At 40.6% G+C, this 23,786-nt stretch overlaps 7 protein-coding genes across 7 annotated transcripts; 2 read left to right on the top strand and 5 right to left on the bottom strand.

Annotated features, from left to right (window-relative positions):
• Positions 1–96: 96 nt before the first annotated feature.
• On the bottom strand, positions 97–2,809 carry LOC124192307 (integrin alpha-PS2-like). Its single transcript, XM_046585522.1, has 8 exons — positions 2,553–2,809; positions 2,348–2,469; positions 2,202–2,272; positions 2,030–2,132; positions 1,921–1,958; positions 1,607–1,831; positions 380–1,516; positions 97–315 (listed from the first exon to the last, which is right to left on the bottom strand). Exons 1-8 carry the CDS (start codon positions 2,738–2,740, stop codon positions 220–222), a joined length of 1,980 nt encoding a protein of 659 aa, XP_046441478.1. The 5' UTR covers positions 2,741–2,809; the 3' UTR covers positions 97–219.
• A 127-nt stretch (positions 2,810–2,936) lies between these two features.
• On the bottom strand, positions 2,937–6,846 carry LOC124192306 (integrin alpha-PS2-like). The gene is made up of 12 exons (XM_046585521.1): positions 6,635–6,846; positions 6,454–6,563; positions 6,325–6,386; positions 6,145–6,238; positions 6,047–6,084; positions 5,942–5,990; positions 5,706–5,875; positions 4,544–5,622; positions 4,073–4,474; positions 3,646–4,000; positions 3,340–3,573; positions 2,937–3,266 (listed from the first exon to the last, which is right to left on the bottom strand). The coding sequence occupies exons 1-12, from the start codon at positions 6,799–6,801 to the stop codon at positions 3,120–3,122; spliced, it is 2,907 nt and encodes a 968-aa protein (XP_046441477.1). The 5' UTR covers positions 6,802–6,846; the 3' UTR covers positions 2,937–3,119.
• A 1,447-nt stretch (positions 6,847–8,293) lies between these two features.
• On the bottom strand, positions 8,294–9,358 carry LOC124192314 (protein fem-1 homolog CG6966-like). The gene is made up of 2 exons (XM_046585530.1): positions 9,178–9,358; positions 8,294–9,109 (listed from the first exon to the last, which is right to left on the bottom strand). Exons 1-2 carry the CDS (start codon positions 9,199–9,201, stop codon positions 8,510–8,512), a joined length of 624 nt encoding a protein of 207 aa, XP_046441486.1. The 5' UTR covers positions 9,202–9,358; the 3' UTR covers positions 8,294–8,509.
• Positions 9,359–11,332: 1,974 nt separating this feature from the next.
• LOC124192311 (proteasome subunit alpha type-7-like) lies at positions 11,333–12,726 on the bottom strand. Its single transcript, XM_046585527.1, has 4 exons — positions 12,326–12,726; positions 12,010–12,250; positions 11,736–11,869; positions 11,333–11,676 (listed from the first exon to the last, which is right to left on the bottom strand). The coding sequence occupies exons 1-4, from the start codon at positions 12,428–12,430 to the stop codon at positions 11,404–11,406; spliced, it is 753 nt and encodes a 250-aa protein (XP_046441483.1). The 5' UTR covers positions 12,431–12,726; the 3' UTR covers positions 11,333–11,403.
• Positions 12,727–12,967: 241 nt separating this feature from the next.
• LOC124192310 lies at positions 12,968–15,330 on the top strand. Its single transcript, XM_046585526.1, has 6 exons — positions 12,968–13,123; positions 13,276–13,505; positions 13,569–13,845; positions 13,909–14,079; positions 14,139–14,324; positions 14,409–15,330. Exons 1-6 carry the CDS (start codon positions 13,048–13,050, stop codon positions 14,543–14,545), a joined length of 1,077 nt encoding a protein of 358 aa, XP_046441482.1. The 5' UTR covers positions 12,968–13,047; the 3' UTR covers positions 14,546–15,330.
• On the bottom strand, positions 14,938–22,211 carry LOC124192305 (protein virilizer homolog). The gene is made up of 5 exons (XM_046585520.1): positions 22,038–22,211; positions 21,852–21,964; positions 21,652–21,787; positions 18,159–21,593; positions 14,938–18,096 (listed from the first exon to the last, which is right to left on the bottom strand). Exons 1-5 carry the CDS (start codon positions 22,125–22,127, stop codon positions 15,403–15,405), a joined length of 6,468 nt encoding a protein of 2,155 aa, XP_046441476.1. The 5' UTR covers positions 22,128–22,211; the 3' UTR covers positions 14,938–15,402.
• Positions 22,212–22,278: 67 nt separating this feature from the next.
• Positions 22,279–23,377, top strand: LOC124192313 (dolichol-phosphate mannosyltransferase subunit 1-like). The gene is made up of 4 exons (XM_046585529.1): positions 22,279–22,514; positions 22,582–22,681; positions 22,744–22,854; positions 22,919–23,377. The coding sequence occupies exons 1-4, from the start codon at positions 22,414–22,416 to the stop codon at positions 23,327–23,329; spliced, it is 723 nt and encodes a 240-aa protein (XP_046441485.1). The 5' UTR covers positions 22,279–22,413; the 3' UTR covers positions 23,330–23,377.
• Positions 23,378–23,786: the final 409 nt, after the last annotated feature.

A 23,786-nucleotide genomic window follows, 5' to 3' on the forward strand; every position in this document is an offset into this window, starting at 1 on the left:
GTAATTTTTTTTAAATAGTAGCGATATTAACGCAACTCCATTTATTTATTTTTGATCGTTATCGCTACTAAAGAGGTCATATTTTTCAAGATTACATAAGCTTAACCTTGTACTTTTTTCCACTATTGGATCAACATCAATAACAGACTTTATAGAAAATGAAATTAAAGCGATAAAATTCTTAACTGAAATTAAAGAATAACGCTATGAGACTCTTTATCAAGAATTAGTTTCCTTTTGTGAATCGTCGGCCTTTGTCAATTCTTCTCCATCGGTTTGTTGGGTGGGTGGCTTTTTCCTTTTGAAAAATCCCAACTGTGAAAAAAAAAATTCGTGATTCATTTTGAACGACTGAATAAATTTGTTTGAATCGTTTTACCTTGTACAAAATGCCCGTAATGATTGCGAGTATGAGAAAGGCTCCCAAGCCACTGGCAACATAAACCCACCATGGAATAGCATCGACAACCGCGTTTGCTTTACTGTCAATCATGAAAGTGAGTGAGTTGGTGCTAATGATGTTGCTATTTTCCTTGGAGAAGATAGGCAACAACCGATTAGGTTTTGTTGTTTTGTCAACCGGCTCAATAGTCATTTTCGCTTGGGCGGTTGAAGCGAAATCTTGGATGCCAGGTATGGCGTAGATGGTATTAGTTAGACATTTCTTCGATCCTGACGTAAAATTCAATTCTCGAAATAATTGATTGCGATTGTTTTCTAAGAATAAGATTCGGCTGTTGTCCTTTTCGGCGTTGAAATCCAGTACTATTGAGACCCGAAATTCCATTTCTTTCTCGACACTCGAACCGGAGTATGTTATACAGAAGCTGATGTCTTCGCAAGCTACCGGGATGGTGGTTACACCATCGGTGGAATTAGTGATGGAGCATTTACTCGTCTGCTGTAGTTTAATGATTTTGGAGACGAAATTTAGGTCGCTGGTTATTTTGGCTATTGGACGAGCGGGGATGTAAACAACAGCGGCAGACTCGTAGGCACCGATGATTACATCACTATATTTGTTCCCATCGAAATCACCTCCCGCGATGGAAAATCCAAACGTTTTCAGATGCGGACTAAACATATTTCCGGAAATGATTTGAGGGTTATCTCGCAGGCCGTTCTCTGACCCTTGATAAATATAAACTGTCCCAAGTCCGTCGTTCTCGTACGGTGCCCCAATAGCCAAGTCGTTGAATCCATCCGCATTAGTATCGCCAATCGCCGCCACAGCATACCCGAACCTACTACCGGATGTTAGCCCTCTGAGTTCTTGAGGTCTATCTTGGCTATCAAAGGTGTTCTTTGATGTTTGATAGTAAATGTAGACGGCGCCAATTTCAACTTTAAGTTCGGTACCGTTGTAATCGGTGTGGTGAGGAGCGCCGACGACAATGTCATCCCTGCCATCACCCGTGAAATCCGATACGGCTAGCGAAGCTCCAAAGTGCTCACCTGGCTGGTATCCTACTAAACTTTCTATCTCCTTTTTAGTGTCTTTGTTTAACATGTATACCTGCCAGAAAAGACAGCGCATCGTTCAGGTTTTGTTTAGCACAGGAACTGGCCAAGGTTTTGAATAAAGCGCGGGAGATTATCTAGATACCTTTCCAGCAAAGGATGAATTGATGTGGAAAGCAACAGAGGCGAGCAGGAACTCTTGTCCAAACTTGCGCATTCCGTACGTTCCGGATGCCATGGCGTAACCTAGATACCATTTATCCAAGAATGGATAAGCCGCTGGATAAAGCAAACTCGCTACATCATTTGGTTTGTCATCCTTGAGGCAAGTTGGACCTCCAAGGAGAGGCTTCAGCGAACCCTTCGCAGTCTGTAAAAGAGATGAATTTTTGTTTGAAGAGTTTAAAAGAAAAAAAAAATAGTCTGAAGGAAGTAGATTTAAAAGGAGGTCAAACTCACTGTCATGTATGTTGCTGAAAATCCGGACAAACAAACACCTTGAAAAGAAAATGCGTTAAAATCATATATCCATACCTTACTAAAGGAAATTGTATTAATGCTTCCTTACGCCGTCGACCAAAAAGTTTAACTTTGCTAAAGCTTTGAAGATTATTTTCACTTGTGAAGCATTCCCCTTCAACAGCATGTGATTCAGCACGAGGTGAACATAACTGTAAAATGATTGAGAATCGAATCATTTCGTAGAGCTATCTCAAAATTTAATTTAAAAAAGAGCGTACTAAAGAAAACTCTCGGTTGCTAACAACGGTGGCACCAAACCACCCATTTTTGAGTGGTTCTGTTATCAGTTCTAAGAGATTGAAATCATAATATAATGTAAAGACATTATGTTATGTTTCATAATTTTGCTTGTTTTGCCACTTACCACTGAGTGAGCTTATTATTCTAACTTTTTTGCAAAGGAAACCAGCTTCGAGGTCAACTGAAGTATTACATTTATAAACCGCTCCTTGAAATAAATTTTCACCTGGCGACCCAACCAACCATCTATACCAACGATTAGCCACCAAATGGGAAATTGAATTAGATTTACTCACAAAATAAGCAAGATAGAATGGGTTGATATATACTCTGCTGGTGTTTCGGTTAAGCGATGTGCGCTCAAACTATAGCCAAAATAGGATTTTGGAAGACTTGTTAAGACTCGTTCCTTCTTGACGTCCAAGTTGTGAATAAATGAAGCGTGAACTATCCAGGGGAATAAGAAGATGAACAAAATCTTAAAGGTGGCCCATCGGGCGATGATTATTTTGACCATAGTTTCTCAGGACCAATTCTACTCGTTGTTAACTAATATTAAAGACTAAAAAAACTAAAAAACTAGAGACTCAACTAATACTCTCTGTCGAATAAAAAAAACGATCCATGTTTGCACAATGTTATAGGATATGGTTTGCGGTTTCGATGATATTGTCGGTCGTCGTCAGTTCCTGCTTTCTTTATCACTAAACATGTATATCTAAAGTCTTATCTGTATTATTGCAAACCATGGAAAGGGAACATGTATGTGCCCTATTATATGACTAACAATATGTGTTTAAATTATTTGAATTGTAGTAGCAATGAAGTTTTTAAAGATTGATTAATATGTTAAATTCTATCATTTCAGGATAGAAGACAATAATAGTGGTGTATTTCTACGAGGAATCTTCATAGACTGTACGATCAACTTCGGAAGTGGGTCGATTTGAATTCTGATTCATTGGCTGTAACGGTTGACTTTCGGGCATAGTTTCCAATGTCGCCGTCATTTCTAATGGCCGATTTCTTTTGAAAAATCCATACTGAGGAACCGAAAGGAAAATGGTAAGTTCACCTGTTTCATTTAGCGACTTGAGTACAACAGTAAAAGTTTACGTGATGAAGAAGCCCTGCAACCCCGGCAATAATTGCGGTCGCTACAATTGCACTAACAACTGGTATCCACCACGGCGTGGCTTTCAAAAGATTCTGTTGTTTCGCAATCTTTTTCACGACGACTACTACTTCTGCCGAAGCCATCGGAATCTTTGAAACATCTTGATCAAAAGGCAAACCAGTAATGTTGGCTGTAATTACCGAAGTCAGGGTGAATTTGTCGGTATTCAGTTGCTAGGCGAAAAGAAGAAGAAGAAGTTATACGATCGAAAGCATATTTTTAAAAAATGTTTAAGTGATAATTACTTCCAAGAAGGCTTCGGAAACGAGTTGAGCGACAAGCTTGATGACAACCCGTTGACCACCAGTCATTCGGTTTACCACACAGTTAATGTCAACGGGTTTTTTATTGGATTTTTCTGTGAGTGGAACTATATCGCAAGTAGCAGCACCCGTTTGAATTGTTGGTTGAGCTTTTAACTCATTTATAGCGTAGCCTTCGGGCGTATGCGTGGGAAAGACGATGCGGAATTTGGCCCCGATTATGTCAGACGGACCTTCGTTACGCACTTCACAAAATTGCGTGTATTCCGGCAATGCTTTGATTTCGCCCAGCTGTAGAGCTGTAGTATTGACAGTCAATTCTTCTGGTCGAGTCCAACTGTCATAAAATATAAGAAATTTTTTCAAAATTGTAAAAATTATTTGTTATTAATCGCTTTTACGGTTTTACCTTTCAAGTGCCAACTTGGCCTCTGCTTTGAACGTTAGACTCAAAAATTTTTTATTATCCGCCATCGTCGATTCTAGTTCGCTAATTGTGCTATTGGTCTGGGCCAAGAAGGAGATAGAATTGTCGTCTCCTGGCTTGGGCTCGACAATCACGCGAAGACGGACCGTTTTTTTACTAGGTAGCGGATTCCCGATATCACATCGCAAAAAGGGACCGTTTTTCTGGTCGGGGGGAAAGCACAAAACGGATGAATCGGTAAAATCTTTATCTGTGTTGATGTAACTCAATTCGGGCGGAAAATCAAGGTAAAATTCTGCCCCGAATGCGTCCTCTTCAGCGTTGTAAATCGTCACGTCGACCGTCCAACGCTCACCTGATCCTTGAATGTAAGTCCCTGCGCTCCTTTAGGATTAAAAGGGAAAAATGAAATAAAATACTAATAGGCATTTGATTATTTCCTTCGGTACTTACGTAGTGACAGTCATTTGTAAATCAGGGATGCAAATGTCATCACTGCCGCAATCTTTGAATATCGGTAATGATTTAGTGACGCGGCCGTTGCCGTCGTAAATATCCAAGATGGACGAAAGTGGCGCATTGGTTACTACTATTGCAGGCATAATTTGTGCTTCGATTGATGTGAGTTTGTCGCGAATATCCGGCCTGACGTAGACGTATTCTTCTTGGCATAGTTCAGTTTTCACACTTAACCCAATAATTTGCGTCATTATATTCTGATTAGTTTTAAGGAAGAGCAGACGCTGGGCTTTTGGTTGCTGGACGTCCAGTATAATAGTGATGTTGGTGTTAATACTTCCCGGAACACCTTTTCCGTCGTAATTCAAACAGTATTTCAGTTTCGAGCAAGTCACTTGAACATTGGAGCCACCAATCTTAGCTGTACATTCTTTCTTTTCTAGGGTGATAGAATTCGGACTGAAAGTCAGTTTGTTTGTCATTCGCACTACTGGGCGTGCAGGTATGTGTACAACAATGTCAGACTCATAGGCGCCAACTGTCAAATCACCGTATCCGTTGCCGTCAATGTCACTTGCTCCACTGATAAAAGAAAAGCCGAAAGAACGAATAGACGGTTGGTAGGAAGACCCTTTCAGGATTTGACCGGGTAGTTTCCGAAGATTCTTCGTATGGGATCCGTGGTAAATGTAAACAACTCCCGATCCACCATCTTCGTAGGGTGCTCCGACAGCCAAATCATTGTATCCGTCTCCGTTACTATCCCCTAAATTGGCAACTGCGAACCCGAATTGGCCACCGGAGAACTGTCCCGTGATATTGAGAGAATTTTCTTTTTCATAGAGTCCTTTCGATGTTTGAAAGTACACGTAAACGGCGCCAACGTCATACTTGATTTCGGAATTGGTGTAAATCGTGTGATGAGGGGCGCCCACGACGATATCATCCCGCCCGTCGTTGTCGATGTCGAACACGGCCAGAGAGGCTCCAAAGTGTTCACCCGGTTGACGACCTTCTAAACTGCTCCGTTTTGTTGCGTTCGTTAGTTTGTCGTAAGAATCTAAAAGTTCTACCTGGAGAATGACACCGAAATGGGAGGATAACATTGTTTTCTTCGATCGCTTTCTCACAGGGTTTTACCCTGGTTTTTATATACCTTTCCAGCAAAGTTTGAATTTTGATGGAATCCTGTTGAAACAACGAGTCCTTCGGTTTGGCCCCAAATTTTTCCTGTTGATATAGCGTAAGAGTAATAAGAAACGTCTCCCATTAAACTTTCTACGTCATCGCGAATAGTAGTGGGGCCAGTAGAGGCTACCAATCGACCTAAAGATTAATATAAGGAATTATTTTGTTACCAGCAATTACAATTCGAACGAAAGCGTGGCATACCAGCATTTTTTGTACAGCTTGGCCCTCCAGTGTAAAATCGATTTCCATCCTGCCTCATTGTAACGTTTTAGAAAGTATCTTAATTACCATGAATTTACTACATACCGAGGATAATGCTGATGAGAAACCCAATTGACAAATATCTAATAAAATCCAAAACTTTGAAAATGTAATTGATCAAAGACAATAAATTAATAGTTTACCTTCGTTCCAAGGAGCATACGATTCGAACGGCAAATTTCCTCGACTATAGTAGCACTTGCCTCTCACTCTTTCTCCAAAACGTGGAGAACACACCTGAAAATAAAGCCCATCGAAAAATTCGCAATGGGAAATAGACTTTAAATTAGCAAATAAAATAATTATTTTAAATGAGCGTTTACCATGGTTGTTCCACTTCTGCTGGTAACAGATGCACCGAGCCATTGTTCAGCTGTGCTTTCAACTTAAAACAGTTGTAAGTTTGTAATTAAATTGAAACGGAGACGATTTAAGTTGATTAAACGATTTACCTGTTATTACGTTTACTCTGTTACAGTTTAGATTTTGCCCGCTTTTCCCGCATTTGTACAGCGCACCCGCATTGTTAAGATGGTTGTCTCTTGGTGCGCCCACGAATAGCCTTTAATAGTTTATTCGTTATCACTTTCTTTTGACCACTTCTATCCTCGTAAAAAAAATGTTGTATAATACCATTTTTCTCCGCTATTCTCCTGGACAGCTAAACTGTAGCCAAAATAGGATTCTGATTCTCCGCGGGCAATTAAAGGGTACTTTTCGTCAAAATTAAAACTATCAATTACTATAAATGTCGCGATTAATACAGTTACTTTTATTAACAAAAAGCCATTCAAGAACATCTTTGTTGTTTCAAATTCAGCTTGAAACTAGTTAGCTGACAGTGACACCTAGTATTGCTCCCTTTTGGTTTGACTTCGTTATCAGTTCGATTGCCTCACAAGAGATAAGCTTATCTAAAACTCTTGAATTATTGATGGTATTCAACGAACATGGTAAATCACTTATATTGTAATGCTATACATTTTACTCCTGGAAGCGGCTAGTGCTGCAAGTTTTGTGCAACAGAAAATTACGAACAGATAATGGATTGAATCTATCCAACCATAATGGAACATTACACAACCAAAGTTTGCATGTTGAGTGCCGGATGTTGTTGTTTTACTTCTTTGCACGAAATCAGCCGCTATGTATCACCTTGTGGCCGGAAAATAACGAAATCTGTTTCAGAATTACTCATTTGAACGCATCATTTGAAGAGAAAACTCACCATGAAGCTTAAGCAATTTTTAAGATAAGAATTAATACCTTTATTACTATCGTTCCTTGCGTCGTTTATGCGCTCCAACGTCTGTACGATCTTAGTGTTCATGTTGGGAAAAATTAAAACCGTGATTTCTTTCATTACCGTACGATGTTTCCAAACACTTTCTTAATTTTAACATTCAAAGAAAGCATTAGGGAATTATGGGCTGACTAAGTATGTTCCTGACAAACTTTTGCCTTCATAATTCATTCAAGCTGCTGAAAATCGCTTCAGAGCAACGAAAACGAGGTGAACGAATAGCTTCGCTCCGTCATTATTTCAGGCAATGGATAAACTTGCTACCAGCTTGACTCTAACGTAGGAGGTGTGAGTCAGAGCATCACTTCGATAGATGAGAAATACAACGTGGGTGATGTGATGCCATCACTCGCTCGAGTGCAATTCTGATGAGACGACCGGAAACGAGTAGTGAACTAGTGACAACACACCCTAGCTGGCAACGTGTATGGGCGGGAAATTGGAAAGTCTCGAACATGATGATCTCAATTTGTCGTAGATAAAACAAAAATAGGTAAGAGTTTAGACAGCAAACACATGGTAGTGTCGTGTCGAGGGTATTTTACGGTTAGACTTAAAGTTAATTGGAGACTCAGTAAAGAAGGATCTTTTCGATGTCACTCTAATTAATGATAATGTCGTATTCTTCTGAGCATCTAAAGATTTCTCTTCATAGTTCTTCGACATCCACGTACCAATCCGTTTTCGGCTATTGGACTATATACACCGGAGTAGAACAATAAATCAACGATTATCCGCCGAAAAAGTAACTGGGTAAACAATAACTTGTTTGACGTGACATTGCTTATTACGGGAACATTTTTAAACAGGTGGAACATGACTCTCTCGCGAAACCCACAACCTCTCACATTCTCCAACTATTGGTGTGTGGTAGTCACTGTCGTCGCTCATATTTGAGAGTGTTGAGCAGGAAACGGAAAAAAAAATTAAAGTAAAGAAAAATCAGCCTCCGTGGTAAAACCAAATTAGAGTAAATAATTTCATTCAGAAAATTTGTACTTCTTTGTATTTGAATGTCTCAATCTACAGACGGTATTGCTTTTTTCACTGAAAATAGGTTGTATCAACGCAAACAGAGATACTTCAAAAACAAATATCAGGATCTTCCGATTTAGGCTAATGTGATATAATAATAATGTGACATAAATTTATGAACTGAAAATCGATTTACTTTCAGCGTTGCTTTTTTCGCCCATGAAATAGTTTTACATCAAACAACAGTTGCGGTTTCCTTTGATTTCCATAGGTTTATTTTTTTCAATCAATTGCAGTATTTCGTTTCGGTTGCTTCCTTTATAAAGAGTACAAAGGAGGTGAACTGGGGTTTCTCCAAAATGATTCCTGTAGTTTATTTCTATTCCATGTTTGATTAGTAACTGCAGAATTTCAATCAAGTTTTCCTCTTTATAATAGGCGCACAAATAAAGAAAAGCGTTGTTCCCAGTCCAGTCTTTACTATTCACGTCAATTTCGTGTTCGATTAAAAGCTGAATTATTTCTATCAGATTTCGTTTTCCGTAAAACTGACATAGGAGGTGTAAAGTATTAGATCCGTCCTTGTTCTTGCAATTTACATCAACCCCATGCTGCAACAAAATGCGGACGATATCGATCAAGTTGTCGTGTTTGTAATTCCCGCACAAATAGAGGAAAGCTTTCGATCCAAGTTTATCATCGCAGTTTAGGTCGATTCCATTCCGCACAAGAAGTTGGATTATATCTGGCAGGTTTTCATGTTGGTAATCACGGCACAAATTCATCAGAATTTGATTCGGATTTGGAGTTCTGCATATTTCTAAAATTTCCTTTAAAAAATCTTGGCGATTGAGAGAGACAATTTTATATTGAAAATACTTTAGCCTATACTTTATACCTCGGCCGAATGAACAGTCTTCATAGTGCCAAATAGCAGCAAGAAACTGAAGGAAGGGAAAAACTGACACTTTAGTACCGTTGAAAAGAGAAATCTGTAAATCTCCCGAGTTTTTTAAATTAATTTACAAGATACGTACTACAAAAAAGTGAAACTACTGACACACTTGAATGCACTTTAGAAAGTGCAATATCGATATACTGAATTGCTCTTCGTCCGTTAAAGCAACGGTCGACTTGTATTACATAGTAGATAACAGACAGTATCTTGTTTGAAATGTGGATGTTGACCGTAGTTGAGCTTCGTTATCCACCGTTTGTTCGATGCTAACAAGTAATAAGAAAAAATAATCATACTTATGTTTGCTAGAGCCCAAAATCCCAAAATAGATTTTTTTTTTTCTTTTACAATAGTAATAAAAAAATTCGTGAAACAGACTTTTATATGAAAAAGCACCAAGAAATGTATTCACTACACATTTTTTTTTTTAACAATAATTTGTTTCCGGGATTTTACAATTTTTTTTATTTTTAATGAATTTACAATGAATTTGAATTTACAAAAAAGGCAAAACACAGCCTCGATGCTTCCGCGCCACTGGACACTGCCACCATCGATTTGAATGTCATTCAGTTCTCGGTCAAGTATTCCAAATGATTCCAGTTATGCCTATTATTCTCTGTTCAGTTCCATTTTGAAACTTTATCTGAATATAGCCCAGCTGGCCATGTGTGAGGTCAGTTTCTCTCCTATTTTTCTTCTCGATAGTTTTATCGTGACGTCTAAACTTTTCATTTCTCTATACTCATCATTTCACAGGCTTTTTCAAGTATGGAATTGGCGAAAGGCCGACCACTTCCTTTGGTTGCAAGTGGTTAAAGTTAACTCAACGTAGAGAAATCGCGCTGGATCATGAACGTTCTTTCGCTGGTGAAGGATCGAACGATGGCCGGAGTGAGTGTGCGATTGCTATATACATTATATACTCTATCGCAGAAAGTTGATCAGTCATCCATCTTATTTTTTTTCTACAACCAGAAAGTGAGTGCAGTAATCCGTCGAAATCAAATCATCATACTCTTTTGTTGACGTGTGGGGCTATATGTAGGGGGCGGGGATTTATATTATAGTTATTATAAACTCGTCCATCTTCCCAGCCCCGCTAGAGTGGCGGTGGTTGGGAACACCATCACAAGTTGGTGGCTGCATCATAAGTGGCTGGATCATAGAGAATTCTTGCTTATACAACAAAAGTATATTGGATCTGTATTATAGACACACTGTAAGGCCGAGCCTGGCAATAACAGCCTGGTTCCGTGCCAGCAGTGAATGGCTTAAGAGAGAAATAAGATTACAGCGTTCGATCACAGCTGCTGCTGCTGCCCAATTGTATTGCTCCTGTTTCTAATTAAATACACGACGGTGATCATCGGCAGATCTTTTGACCCTTACTGTTTTTAGGAGAAAAACACTGTTCTTTTAATAGGAATAGTAAAGAAAATTGGAACTTGATTAAATCCGCATCAAGGTGTGTGTACACATCGCTTAACGTCAATATGTATATCACAACTGTAGTAACTCACCAAGAAGACATTCTTTTCAAATCTCAACTGTACAAATACAATACTCCTTTTTGTTTGTCTACATAACCTGGGCGTCTACTGCGTATGCTCTTCATCAATATACGGTACAACACTACCCGTGAATCAAAATCAATACACATTATCTCACTTCTAAACTCTTCCTCCCATTCTACTCAACTAGGGTGACCTGTTACAATAAATAAAGTCTTTTCTCATTTAACATTTTCAATGAATTTTTATCCCAAACGATCCAAACTGTGTCTCTAATCGATGTGATTCTGTCGTAGATTTAAATAAACATTTAATTAAAACGAAACAAGCTAATCCCATGAATATTCATTGACACTCGTTGATCCATCATTTCGGATGCTGATTTTCGTTAACGCCATCTCCAAGACTCCAACGTTCGTTAAATGATTCTTCAATAAGTGTTTTAAAATCACCGGCATCTTTATCGGATTCTTTTTTCGCTTTCACTACTAGACCATCTCTGAATACACAAATAATGAATAGCTCAACAATTAGACGCGTAAATTTTACGAAACGAATTGGACGACGTTGTAGGATAACACTTTGTGTTTAGGCCATTGTTTATTTGTTGGTACGTGACGCAGCATCACAAATTTGCTGAGTTTTCAAATAGTTACTTCTTCTGCTTTTTCTTTTCTGCTTCTTCCTCCTTCTCTTTCTCAACAGCGGCGACATGCTTTTCTATCTCGTCAACTTCCAGCATCTTCATTGGTTGGCCACGTCTCATAATCGCCAATTCCAGATTCTTACTTCCTGATTGTACCACTTCCAGAAGAGCACGGATTGCTAGTTTGATAACTTTTTCTTCATCTTCCATCTCCTCGACGTTATAGTTCTTTTCTAGAAACTCACGAACTGTTTTCGCGTTACGGCCTGTGGCATTGGCCTGAAATTCCACGTTATTAATTGCTGAAATGCAAATCAATTGAAAAGTCTTTAGCTCACCTTCCATTCGTGGTATGTTCCAGAAGGGTCAGTTTGATATAAATGAGGAGTGCCATCAAAATCAAATCCAGCAAGCAAACAAGAGATCCCAAATGGGCGTCTTCCATTACTCTGTGTATATCTCTGTTTCAAGCCTATTAGAATAAATAATAAATCGCACATGAAAAACAAACAAAAAACATTTGCGTAAATGAAGGGTAATAAATAATCCTTAAAAAAACAAGACATTTGTCCACAAAACTTAGCAGTTTAATTATCAGTGAAAAAATAATACCTGCTATGTATCTTGTTATGTACTCCAAGGTTACTGGATCTTCCACTGTCAGTTTATGGGACTGACATTCTATTCTGGCTCTGTTGATCAAAATTCGGGCATCTGCTGTCAGCCCTGCAAATGCCATCACCACATGATCATCAAGGAGGCATATTTTTCGGACAGTCCTTTCTTCTTGTAGCTTGGCAACAGACTTTTTCTCGACTCCCAAGATTACTAAATTCTTGCCTCTTACACCAACCTAAACAAAGTTAAAATATACACGAAAGTAATCATTAGTCGGTGTCGACTGCCACTATCGTAGAAATTTACTTACAGCAGTGGATCCTTTCTTGACAGCTTCTTGAGCATATTCGACCTGAAAGAGATGCCCATCTGGTGAAAATACTGTAATGGCGCGATCGTAACGTGCTGAACCCATTATTAGTCTATTTGATAAGTACTGGTGAGCTTTCAATCAAGTTTCTCACTTCAGTTAAAGAGCAGAAAATTTTGCGTCAAAAAATTTGCCGAGTCAAGCAGCTCGCCGAACAACGTTAACAAATCTATTAAAAAATGTAAAAACAAAAAAATTATCTCATAAGTTCGAACTCATTAATAAATTTTTGTTTCCCCTTCAACCACAGTGGATTAGATTTTACTATAAAATAATTATAAGACTTTATTTTTAAATTCGGAAATCGTCGATCGCTTTTTCTTTTTTGATGTGTAATGTTCCAGATAATTATAGATCAAGCACCGCCAAATGAAGTAAATGGTTCTCATGCGGCAAAGTTCAAAAGCTTGGAGTGATTTTCGTACTAAATACAATTTTGGACATCAATTCACATGCAACCATTTGAATAAAAATAATCGTGATATTATATGGAACAGAGAACACTAGAATACTACTTTCATGTGATTTTCACTTATATATTTCAATAGGTCCAATTTTGTGCTTTGGTACTATAACAAAAGATGGCGCGCAATGCAAGTGACAGCCATCACAGGCAACCTACAGTTATCTATGTGTGCAGACAGTCGATAAGTTGTCAAAAAATGGAGTTCGCAACGAGATTGTTTTTATTGTGTATTTATAGTGTTACTGTTTTAGAAACTTATGGCTACCAAATATGTAAGTCCACTGTTTTTTTTTTCAAACGTTAACATTATCTCCTTAAATATAATGGTGCGTTTCATTATAACCAATTTCGACAACGCCCTTAGCCCTTAGGTTTGACTCACTGATGTCACAATAATAATGGCCCTTATTGTTTTCCGTTTTAGATTATTTAGAAGATGCAAATGTCTGTTCCTCGGCCAAAAGGACTATTAAAATGAATTCAAGGAGTACTGCACTCTTGATACAACTTTCAAAGTACCCTCATGTTACTGAGTTAGCGATTGACTGCCATCTAGAAATAGAAGCACCAAAAAATCAGGGTTTGCAAGTTGTTGTTGAAGACATTAATCTTAGGAGAAATCCTTTGGATAATGAGTGTGATGACTATGTCTGGGTAAGTCCTATAAACTTTAAATAAATTGTTTTGGATTTTTTTTCATGACACCCTTAATTGTAGTTTGGCAGAGATGATGATGGCTACCTCAGCAAAAAGTTGTGTGGAGAAAGAAAACTGGTTCCCATCTATGATTATACCAGTGAACGTCCATCAGAATCCAATGATGAAGAAGTTCTCCACAATTATGTGGAATCACTTATTCCTGAAGGACCAGAAGCAACAACATTTTATGACCCTGGTGGAGAGTTGCACATATGGTTTAGAAAAACCAGCAGGAAAGTGGATCAAAATCTTCAACCCCTACGACTTAAAGTAGTTGTAACTTCTTACAGACAGAGTAATATAAACACCTCATTTATATTCTATGATGCCAGTAATAAATATTGACTTTAAAAAACAGCTTGCAAAACAAATGACACTGCTTACTGGCCATGTATACCCAGTGTTGACAAGTCAACCAAGATGCAAGAAAAATGCATCCCATCCAATTTGAAATGTGATGGACACGTCAATTGTGGAGCAGGACTTTTTTCGGATGAAACGGGATGTGCTGTCGCAACATCGAGCAATAGTAAGAATCGCATATGTAAACTCAAATCCGTTAAATTTACCAACATATTCCTTTAAAAGTTTCAAACAACGCCATCAGCACAGCGTCGCTCGTCATTCTGGGAGCCGTAGCACTTCTCATTTTATGCCTGATGGCAAGCATGGTGTGTTTCTGCCGCCGGCGCAAAGCACGACTTCGCCGCGCGAGAAATCAAGAAGATTGCCAAGTCGTATCAACCTTACCCATACCTCATCATGCCGGCGAAGGTAAATTATTATTGAATTGAAATCTACCCAAAATTTGTTTTATATTTTATTGTTAATTTTTTAACTCCATCTATTTATTTTTAGTTCCTTTAGAAAGATGGCGAGTTCCTCTGCATGACGAGGCTCCGGCCACTAAGGCTCTAGAAGATCCGCCTCCGAGTTATTCGGAATTGTTTCCGGATTACGCAGCCGTGCCGCAGCAATCAACTGACTCGAACTGACGCTTGATCAAAACTATTGCTTCAAAATCTTCCAAAACTCAAAACGGGAAGAGAACGTATCGGCTCTCGCATAGCGCTTTCATGACAGCAAGAGACACTCTGTTTTCAAATTGCCAACTTCCTTTTTAAATCACTGCCAATTTCACATTTTCTATCCCTCTTCTATTCTTCTTTCCTTTTGAAGAAGCAGCGCCACAGTATTCAGGTTATCATCACATGTACCAGTATTGAGGTCTTGCTTAGAAATGATGGACTGATTCACTTGAACAGTGAAAGCCAAAAATTCAGACTTCGATTTTCATCTATAGAAAAAGTTCCTTGCTCATGAATTCGGCTTCTATCCCACCTTTTCTCTCTACTATCGTAAAGATTTGACGCCATTTTTCCTCGTGCTAGTCTAGTAGGCCTAGCCTTTTGTCCTAGAAAGCGTTTTGCCTGGTTGCACTTTGAAGTTTGGATCTGATTAGGTGCCGAAGTGTATAGACGTCAAGTATCAGATTATTTGGGGTAATAGAACGTAGGGTGCAATTAAAAGGTACCCATCAGGACGCACATATCGTCGCACACTAGAAAACTAGCAAGAAGAAAAACTCTTTGTACATTTTTACATTTTTTTTTTCACTTTTACCTCTCATCTTGCTCTCACCCTAACCCCTCCCCCCCATCTTTGTCGATGTAATAAATGTGTCGTTCGCGTAGCGGTCGGTCTGTATTTGCAGTGGAAGCAAAACCTCGTTTTTTTTTTCATTTTAAATTGTTACTCATTACATTTTATTCACGTTCAATTTGGTCACAGACAAACTTTTCCGATACAATCATTCTTCTCTTCCTTCCGATTTTCTGCCAGGGATTTTTATTTAGCGAGAAAACGTTCGTGTGTGTCGCGTACGACCAGTTGATGGGGCCGTATTTGACGGCGAACTGTATCGCTCCTTGCTAGCGGTGTTGGTCCAAACACGATTAGTAGACTGAAAACGGGTAGCAGAACGCGCTTCAACCACAGAAGAATGAAGATATGGATCGTCCCACTTGGCTGAGGAAGAAGACGTCGACGTCGAACCGGTGCCGCCTGGACGAGACCGAGCGGCCTCACGTCGGGGTTGCTGAAAATTAAAGCGACCACGTTCACCGGGAAAACCACCTCGGCCTCGATTGCCACTGCCCCTGCCTCCTCCACCTCTTGCGATTTTGGTGCCGTACAAATTGTTGCCAACCCCAGATGATGAGGAAGGTCCACCACCCACAGCTCCGTTCTTTTCCATGGCAACAAAATCGTCGACATGTAGTGATGGTGGACGTGATGTGTTGGGTGCGCGAGAACGGAAAGGATCGTTTCGCCCATTGACGCCAGGTCTTCCGAATCCTCTCCCTCGCATTGGAGCCACATACGGCTTATTGGATTTGTCACGCGCTGTAGATAGAATCGGTCTTCCGGGTGGAGCGTCGGTTGATTGCGCATCCATTCGACCTTTTATTGAAATCACTGTAGTTGCTCGTCCACCAATCTCCGTAGGTTCGGAATGACTCTTACAAAGACGTTCGGTCAAAGCCATTAAATCCACATCGGCACCCAAGCAACTCTGTGCTGTCTCCAGAAGATCGCAACGAATATGATCCGTATCAGAGTCGGCAGGTTCGTCTACCCAGTGTTGATGATTGGATAACCAATAAGAAGAGGAAAGACGATCTTCATCAGTTGGAGAATCACTCAACAGTGGCCGGTGTGCAAACTGGAGATTTAGAGTCTCTGGGAGCGGGATGATAATTTCTATTGCGGTATCTTTTATGGTGGCTGCATCAGAGTCCGAGGATTGAAGAATATTCACCAACGCCGTAAGACTATCTCGTAGGCTTTCCATTGATTCTTCTTCTGTACAGTTTTCTCGTAAAAAATCTTGAAGAACTAACAGTGGATGCTTTTTAGGTTCTTCTACAGAATTTTCTTCTGTTGATGTCGGTTCCATAGGCCATTGAAGAGCTTCTGAGAGTGTGCAGATGGGCACGATAACATTGCGCCGTCCAAGTGCCGCCGCCACTGGCGTCTTCACTAGTGTTCGAAGGAGTTCCAATGCAGTTGACAAAGTGGACACACTATCTGAACTGTCCTTATTGAAACCGCTAGCCATTTTATCGAAGAAGGCCCATAGGGCGTGCCGCTTTCGCTCTAAAACTTTATGCAAGTGCTGGAACGTGTAGTTGTGCTCCGTCAGCAACGTCAGTGTTCGAAGAGTAGGCAAGAGTGACGAGTAATTGTGTTCGGAATTAGCAAGGTGATCCCATAACCCAGACACGATGATTAACATGGGTTCACGGGACGGAAGGGCGGCTGACAAATAAGATTCGTATTCGACCTTATCGGGTGACAAAAGACAAATATCGGCGTCAAGTAACGCCTGGAAGATGGAGACGACGCATTCCTGCGATTGGATGTGAGCCGATGTTGTTGAGACCGAATTAAGGATCAAACACAAACACTGGAGAAATTCGGCGTATTTCTCATCCGATTTCTGCAATCCACGACAAAGCTGCAACACAGCTGCTTTAATTGGTGCATGTGTCACAATGGCTGCTAGAAAGTTTAACACCCGGGCCGAGTGAGCTGTGCAAATCAACGTAGCCGGAAGGAAGGCTACAGCAACATCTTTTTCATTTTCCTCGCTTTTGGCGTTTGCTGGTGGACTAGGATCTTGAATCAGGCAACTGGAAAGGACAGCATCCAATGCGGCTCTAGCTATAACAAGCGCAGTACTGGCCGAGAGATCGGCAATCTGGACACACACTTTTCGCAAGAGCTGTAAAAGTTGCGGGCCAGAGCAGCACAAGAGCCGGACAACTTGCTGCACTTGTGGCCCGAGAGTGTGCAGGTGAACACTCCAAAGTTTTCGGGCGTTGAGTATCTCTTGCACATCTTCTTCAGACAACTGGGTTTCACCTCCAACTCCTTTAAACAGAGGCAATGGCAGTGGGAGAATTTCGTTGAGCACTTGCAATCCTGTGATAAATGAAGCCGGCCCGGAACAAGTATGGACGAATTTTAAAATTTCCTGAACCATTTGCGTCCACAAACTTCGCGATAAAGCGTCTTCTGGTGTGGTAGATGCCTTGATGACACCACTAGTATTACTACTTCGCACGCTATTGCCATCTCCAGTTTGCAACAAAGGCTGACTATAAGCCAGTAAGGTGCCAACAATGTCGGAACAGCACTCGGCCACTTTGTAATGTAGCAAAGATGAAGCCGGAACAGCGCTAACCAGGGCGTACGTCTGCAGTAGGACTGGGACAGCTGTCAGGTCACGAAATTCTCCATCACGGCAGCGGATAAGTTGACATAGTAGACGACGGATCAACTTGAGTGATGGATGGACAATGGAAAGCAGAAGGAAGCCTTGCGGTCCAGCCAGTACGGCCCCATGAACAGCCGGCTGCTCATAGGCTTGACAGAGTTTCAGCAGTATGCTTACTAGCAGACTCAGCATATCGTGACTGAAGAGCTGTACTACGGCGTATGCATATTTGAGTTCCACGTATTCTTCTCCGCTACTTTCTCCCTACGTCCAAACGATTTCGTTAATAAATTTCAATTATGCTAAAGACGTTTAAAATGTCTTACCTGTTGTTTGGGTATGGCGAGTGGACAAAGCAGACGAAGAGCAACAATAAGCTCGGGTGGAAAACTCGCGGCATCATCGGCGTGCTGCTTGACTACGTCGCAAAGCACTGGCAAGCCGCTGTCGAGAGTGAAAACTTGGGGCTGATTAAGGATTTCAATCCAACGAGTCAGATGAGCCAACTTATTGCTATCATCTTGGTTGGAAGCCACCAATCCGATGAGTGATGCACCGTACTTGGCATAAAACATGGCATTTTCCGTTGATCTCACAATAAGTGCCACTAGCTCAGCCGCATATCCACGGACGGCAGATTCTTTCATCCTTATTTCAGTCTCTGCATCACTATCACTTGTCAGAATGTTGAGCAAAACATCAATATTGTTATCCAATGCAATAACATGGATCAGAGCCAACCGGCCTGTCACACTGAAAACCAGACTGTATAGCGATTGGATGCATTCGATGGCAGCTGGACTGTCTTTGTTGTTGTTTATCAAGTGATGATTGAGGACGTCCAGGCACTGTATAATGTAAAGTGAATGGGCTAACTGAACACCCAGCCGATGCGGAGTCATCGATGCATGATGACTAGTAACGTTCAGTTCTTCAACGTTGGCGTACTCGTCGTGACGTCCCTCGACCGATTCAGTGGCTAAACCAATTGATGGATGTCCGTGACCAACAGACGTGTGCATCAAAGCACGAAGGATCAACGTTGTTACGTCTGATTCACCAGAGAGGAAGCAAAGCCCATGATGCGTCATGGCAAAATCCTCCAGAAAGTGGAGCACCATGTCCATGATAACATGATCACTTCCTGTCAATGGATGAGTTGACAGAAGCAATAAAACGCCCAAGAATCTGTGATGACGGAAGAAACAGTAGAGTCCCTGGAGAGGATCCGAACCAGCGTTAGAGATCTCGTACTGACGGTAGACGGGCAGAAAACGAAGCAGATGACCAACAGTCAACTGTGGGTTCAGATAAACTTTTCGAACTTCATTTAAACTGGAAAGTAACTGCGTGAGATGAGGCTCTAACGGATTTTCAGCAACAACATTTGGACATGTGGCATTCGGTGTAGAAAAACTGTCCTGCGAGTTCGAGTCTTGACTTTCAATGCTCATTCCTGAAGGGCGACGAATGTCTTTTCGTCTAAAGCCGTTTGGAGGTAAACGGGCCAGGATTTGTCCGATGTTATGAATCCGCTGCAGAGCTTCGTAAGTATGTATCTTTCGGATGAGTGCGGTCACTGTTACTTGAGCTCTGGAGGGTTGAGTCGCTTCTAACAACTGGACGAAATATTCATAGCCGTTTGGGTACTCCAGTACGGGATTCTTCATCCAATGTTCCATGACGTAGGGCCATGAAAGCAGAGCATCAATGCTACGCAGGCACATTAGCTTGAGCGACTGAGCCATGTGGGGGGCACCGTAAAGGCTCGCAATTTTCGTCAAGACGCCACAATCTACTGAGCGTTCTATAAGCGACTGCGAGCACTGGGCCACCGTCTGCGAGAGTTTCAGACCACATTTGATGTGACGGACCGTATGTGTAGATGGACCTGGTTGTTCGCGAGCATGATCGAAATCTAGGCCGTGAAGTAACCAGTCAACCACTTTATCTTGAATTGATTTGAGCAGATCCGGCTGTGAGTGTAAGTAAGCCAAACCATTCGGTAAGATAGAGGCCAACTGATTCATGCTATCGATCCATTTTTCTCCGCGAGATGTTAGCTCCAGCGTCATCTGGAGTCTCAAAGCAGCGTCTTCTAAGTCTTTGCAAGGTATTCGAGGTTCGGAGACATTCTTGCTTACTCGTTGTAATGTGGTGTCTGAAGGATCTGTAAAATTCTGCAGCGGTTGCAGTTCGACACCGTAAGGATTAAATGTCTTTCCGATTTCAAGAAGATCACCGAATTCATTGATATCCAAATCCGTCATGTCGGCATTATAGTCTTCAAACATAAGGTCTTCATCGCTGAGGATTTCTTCTAGTTCTTCCAATTCTTCGGGTTCGACGACGCTGTCAGGGGCTGCTTCAACTAACACTTCAGTTGAATTGACAACCTCATCTTCAACGGGTGGCTCATCTTTCCGAAGAATGGATTCCGGTTCATTAACTTCGTTTATTTCCTCTTCAACTTCATCAGCGCGAGGGGCTAAACTATCCACTTCCGGCATGTCATCGTCTGATATAGCTTCCATTTCGACACCAGGCGAGAAGCATTCTACAGGGGGTTCATCTTTTTTTATGGAAGCAGGTGGCGGCGGAGGGGGTGGTGGAGGTGGTGGAGGTGGAACTTCAACCGGTACAGGTACCGGTACAGGTAGGACAATAGCAATTTCAATTTTCTTGTCTTCTGCAGGAGTCCGAGGCCGCCTCGAGCTTTCACGTGATCCTCGTTCTTTTGCTCTCTCTTTTTCACGATGGCGATCGCGGGATCTTTCTCGCGATCGATCACGTTCACTTCCGCCACTGCTTCGTTCGCGTTCCTTAGATCGCTCTTTACGATCGCTTCTATCACCACGTCTTTCGCGATCTCGGTCGTTTCTACCTCGTTCGTCGGTTCTGGCACGTTCTGAATCGCCTTTCACTCGATCTGGATCACATTTAACTCGGTCGGAATCACTTCTGGTTCTATCAGAGTCGCTCTTTTCGGTTCGTGTCCGTTCTGATTCGATTCTGTTCCTACCGACATCACCTTTGGATCTATCCGATTCACTCTTCGTTCGTTCAGGATCACTTCTAGTTCGATCTGAATCGCTCCTTTCACTTTTAGTTCGGTCGGACTCGTTTCGTTTTCTATCCAATTCTATTCTGGCCTTTTCACGGTCGGAATCTGTTCTACTACGTTCGGATTCAACTTTAAATCTGTCGGAATCTGGGCGTATTCGATCCGAATCATTTTTGGATCGATCAACATCGTGTCGGCTTCGATGATCACTTCGATTGATACGTTCGGAATCTGCTTTGCTGGTTCGATCGGATTCCCATTCTCTTTCACGGAAGTCACTTGTGTCTCGCGTCCGTGTGAACTCATCACTGCGTCTGCTTTTCTCTCGCACCTTCTCGACTACTTTTTCTTCGACCTTCACTTTGGTTTCTTTTTCTGGTTCATCCTCGCGTTTTACTTCAGATTCAACCACTGTTGATGTCACAAAAGCATTTTCACACTTTATTAGTTCTGCTTTTTCTTCGAACGGAGGGGTGGAAGTCCGTAACTTTTCGTCTATAATTTGATTTGTAAACACTGGCGCTAATTCTGGAACCGGTGGCTGGGCTGGTTCAACTGGAACTGGGCTAGCAGGTTTGATAGGGGCTGCTGGGGGTGGTGGAGGTATACTGATTATTGGGGCTCGTGTAATAACCCCATAAACAGCTAGGGTTACAGTGGTATACCAGCCTCTCAAAACTAAGCCATCTGTTGGTACCTGTAAAATATACTTGGGGTTAAAATGGTTTGTTAATTATGCATAGTAGTCAATTTACTTTTTTATCAGAATCGTAATGAATGTTAGAATTCTGATTGTAATCTAGAACACCAAGTGTCTCAAAAGCAGATGCTCCAGGTTTGCTCAAATCATTCACAAATAGTTCAAGCTTAAACTGGGATGGATTCGTTGCTCTGAAAATACATGTTAATATGTAAACATTATCCTTATAATTTATTTTGTTCTGTCGTAACCTACCCTAAACGCACTCCTCCGGGGAAATCAGCTTGCACTTTGGCGCCTAAAGGTATGACTCGCACTTGATTTATGTACACGGGCTTGGGAAACTGTACCAAATCCAAATTCAATTCCTGCAAAATGTCGCCAAGTTTGAGTTGTAGCCAAATTGATTTATGAATAAACATTTTCTGAATTGATTCAAACCTCTGTGGGACCATGTGCGAACGTATCGAAGAAGAGCAATTCCTCATTATCAATTTTTTTATCAATTATCAATTGTTCTAACACAGACATTTTATACTAGCCGAAAAACTTTCATGAGTAAAATTTTTGAGGGATAGAAAAAAGTTTGAGGGTTCGTAAAAGGTTAATAAACAGCAACTGTCATGGTTTTCTGAAAATATAAATACGACTGCCACTAGAGGGATCCCCAACTCAGTAATCCGCTAGATGGGTCTGGGAGAAACAACCTTTAATTTATAACATTCCTTGCTTCTTGCTTACGTCAACAAGTTTGAATCACACAATTACTTCAAGGCGTCCCGTCAATTTCCAAAACAAATTCAGAAGTGTCGATAAAATGGGAGCTGATGACAAATATAGTGTCCTGCTTCCGACTTACAATGAAAAAGACAATCTACCAATTATTGTCTGGCTCTTAGTCAAAGCCTTTACTGACAGGTAAGGTTGACACTTGCTTGCAGTCATAATAAGATTACAGGTCATAACAATGCATTTTATTTGTTAGTGGATACGATTTCGAAATTATTGTAATTGATGATGGAAGTCCTGATGGGACCCTAGATGTAGCAAAGCAGCTTCAAACCATTTATGGAGATAAAAAAATTGTATGGTAGTGTTAGGCTAAGTATTTTTTTTTCTAATTAGCTATAATATTGTCATATCACAGGTCTTGAGGCCACGAGAAAAGAAACTTGGACTTGGAACTGCTTATATTCATGGAATCAAACATGCTACTGGCAATTATGTTGTGATCATGGATGCTGATCTATCTCACCATGTAATCATCTTTATAAACTTAACCTTAGGGGACATTAATTTTAAAACATTTATTTTCTTGGCAGCCTAAATTTATTCACCAATTTATTGAAAAACAAAAAGAAAAGGACTATGACTTGGTTTCTGGAACTCGTTACAGTGGAAATGGTGGAGTTTATGGATGGGACCTGAAAAGGAAAGTGATTAGCAGAGGTGCAAACTATGTTACTCAAGTGCTGTTGAGACCTGGTGCTTCTGACCTCACTGGTAGCTTCCGCTTGTACAAGAAAAAAGTATTAGAAAAACTGGTGCAATCTTGTAAATCAAAGGGGTATGTTTTTCAAATGGAAATGGTTATAAGGGCTAGACAATTGGGATTTACAATTGGTGAAGTACCAATTTCATTTGTTGATCGGGTTTACGGTGAATCAAAATTAGGTGGGAATGAAATTTACCAATTTGCCAAAGGACTTTTGTATTTGTTTGCCACTACTTAACAAAATTCTTCAAACAATAACTTAAAATACACCTTCTAAAAATTGTTATTGAAATATTTTTGTTGTTTCTTGAATGAGCCATGATATCCATGAGATAACACACAGACCATGGTTAACAAATATAACTAATTCATTAGATTCCCTCATTTATAGAAATAACTAATTATTGAAATACATTTGTAAAATTGAGAACTATCATAATTCTAAAACTACTTGAATAGTTTCAAAATATATAAACTGCTATGGTGGTTATTTCACCCAATAAGCTGATTGCAAGTTCGTTTCCTAGCGTGTCTCCTATAAATAAAAGACGCTGTCGCGTCTTATTGTAAGCGCTCCACAACAAGTTAGTGCATTTGGATCTTCAACAATTCAAAAAATGGAAGGAACGAAATATTTCGCTAAAAACGCTATGCCGCTTTTCTCCCCATTCTTCGTGGTAATGACCATTTACCTA

The sequence above is a fragment of the Daphnia pulex genome, chromosome 4 (assembly GCF_021134715.1).
Source record: "Daphnia pulex isolate KAP4 chromosome 4, ASM2113471v1".
Lineage (NCBI taxonomy): Eukaryota > Metazoa > Arthropoda > Branchiopoda > Diplostraca > Daphniidae > Daphnia > Daphnia pulex.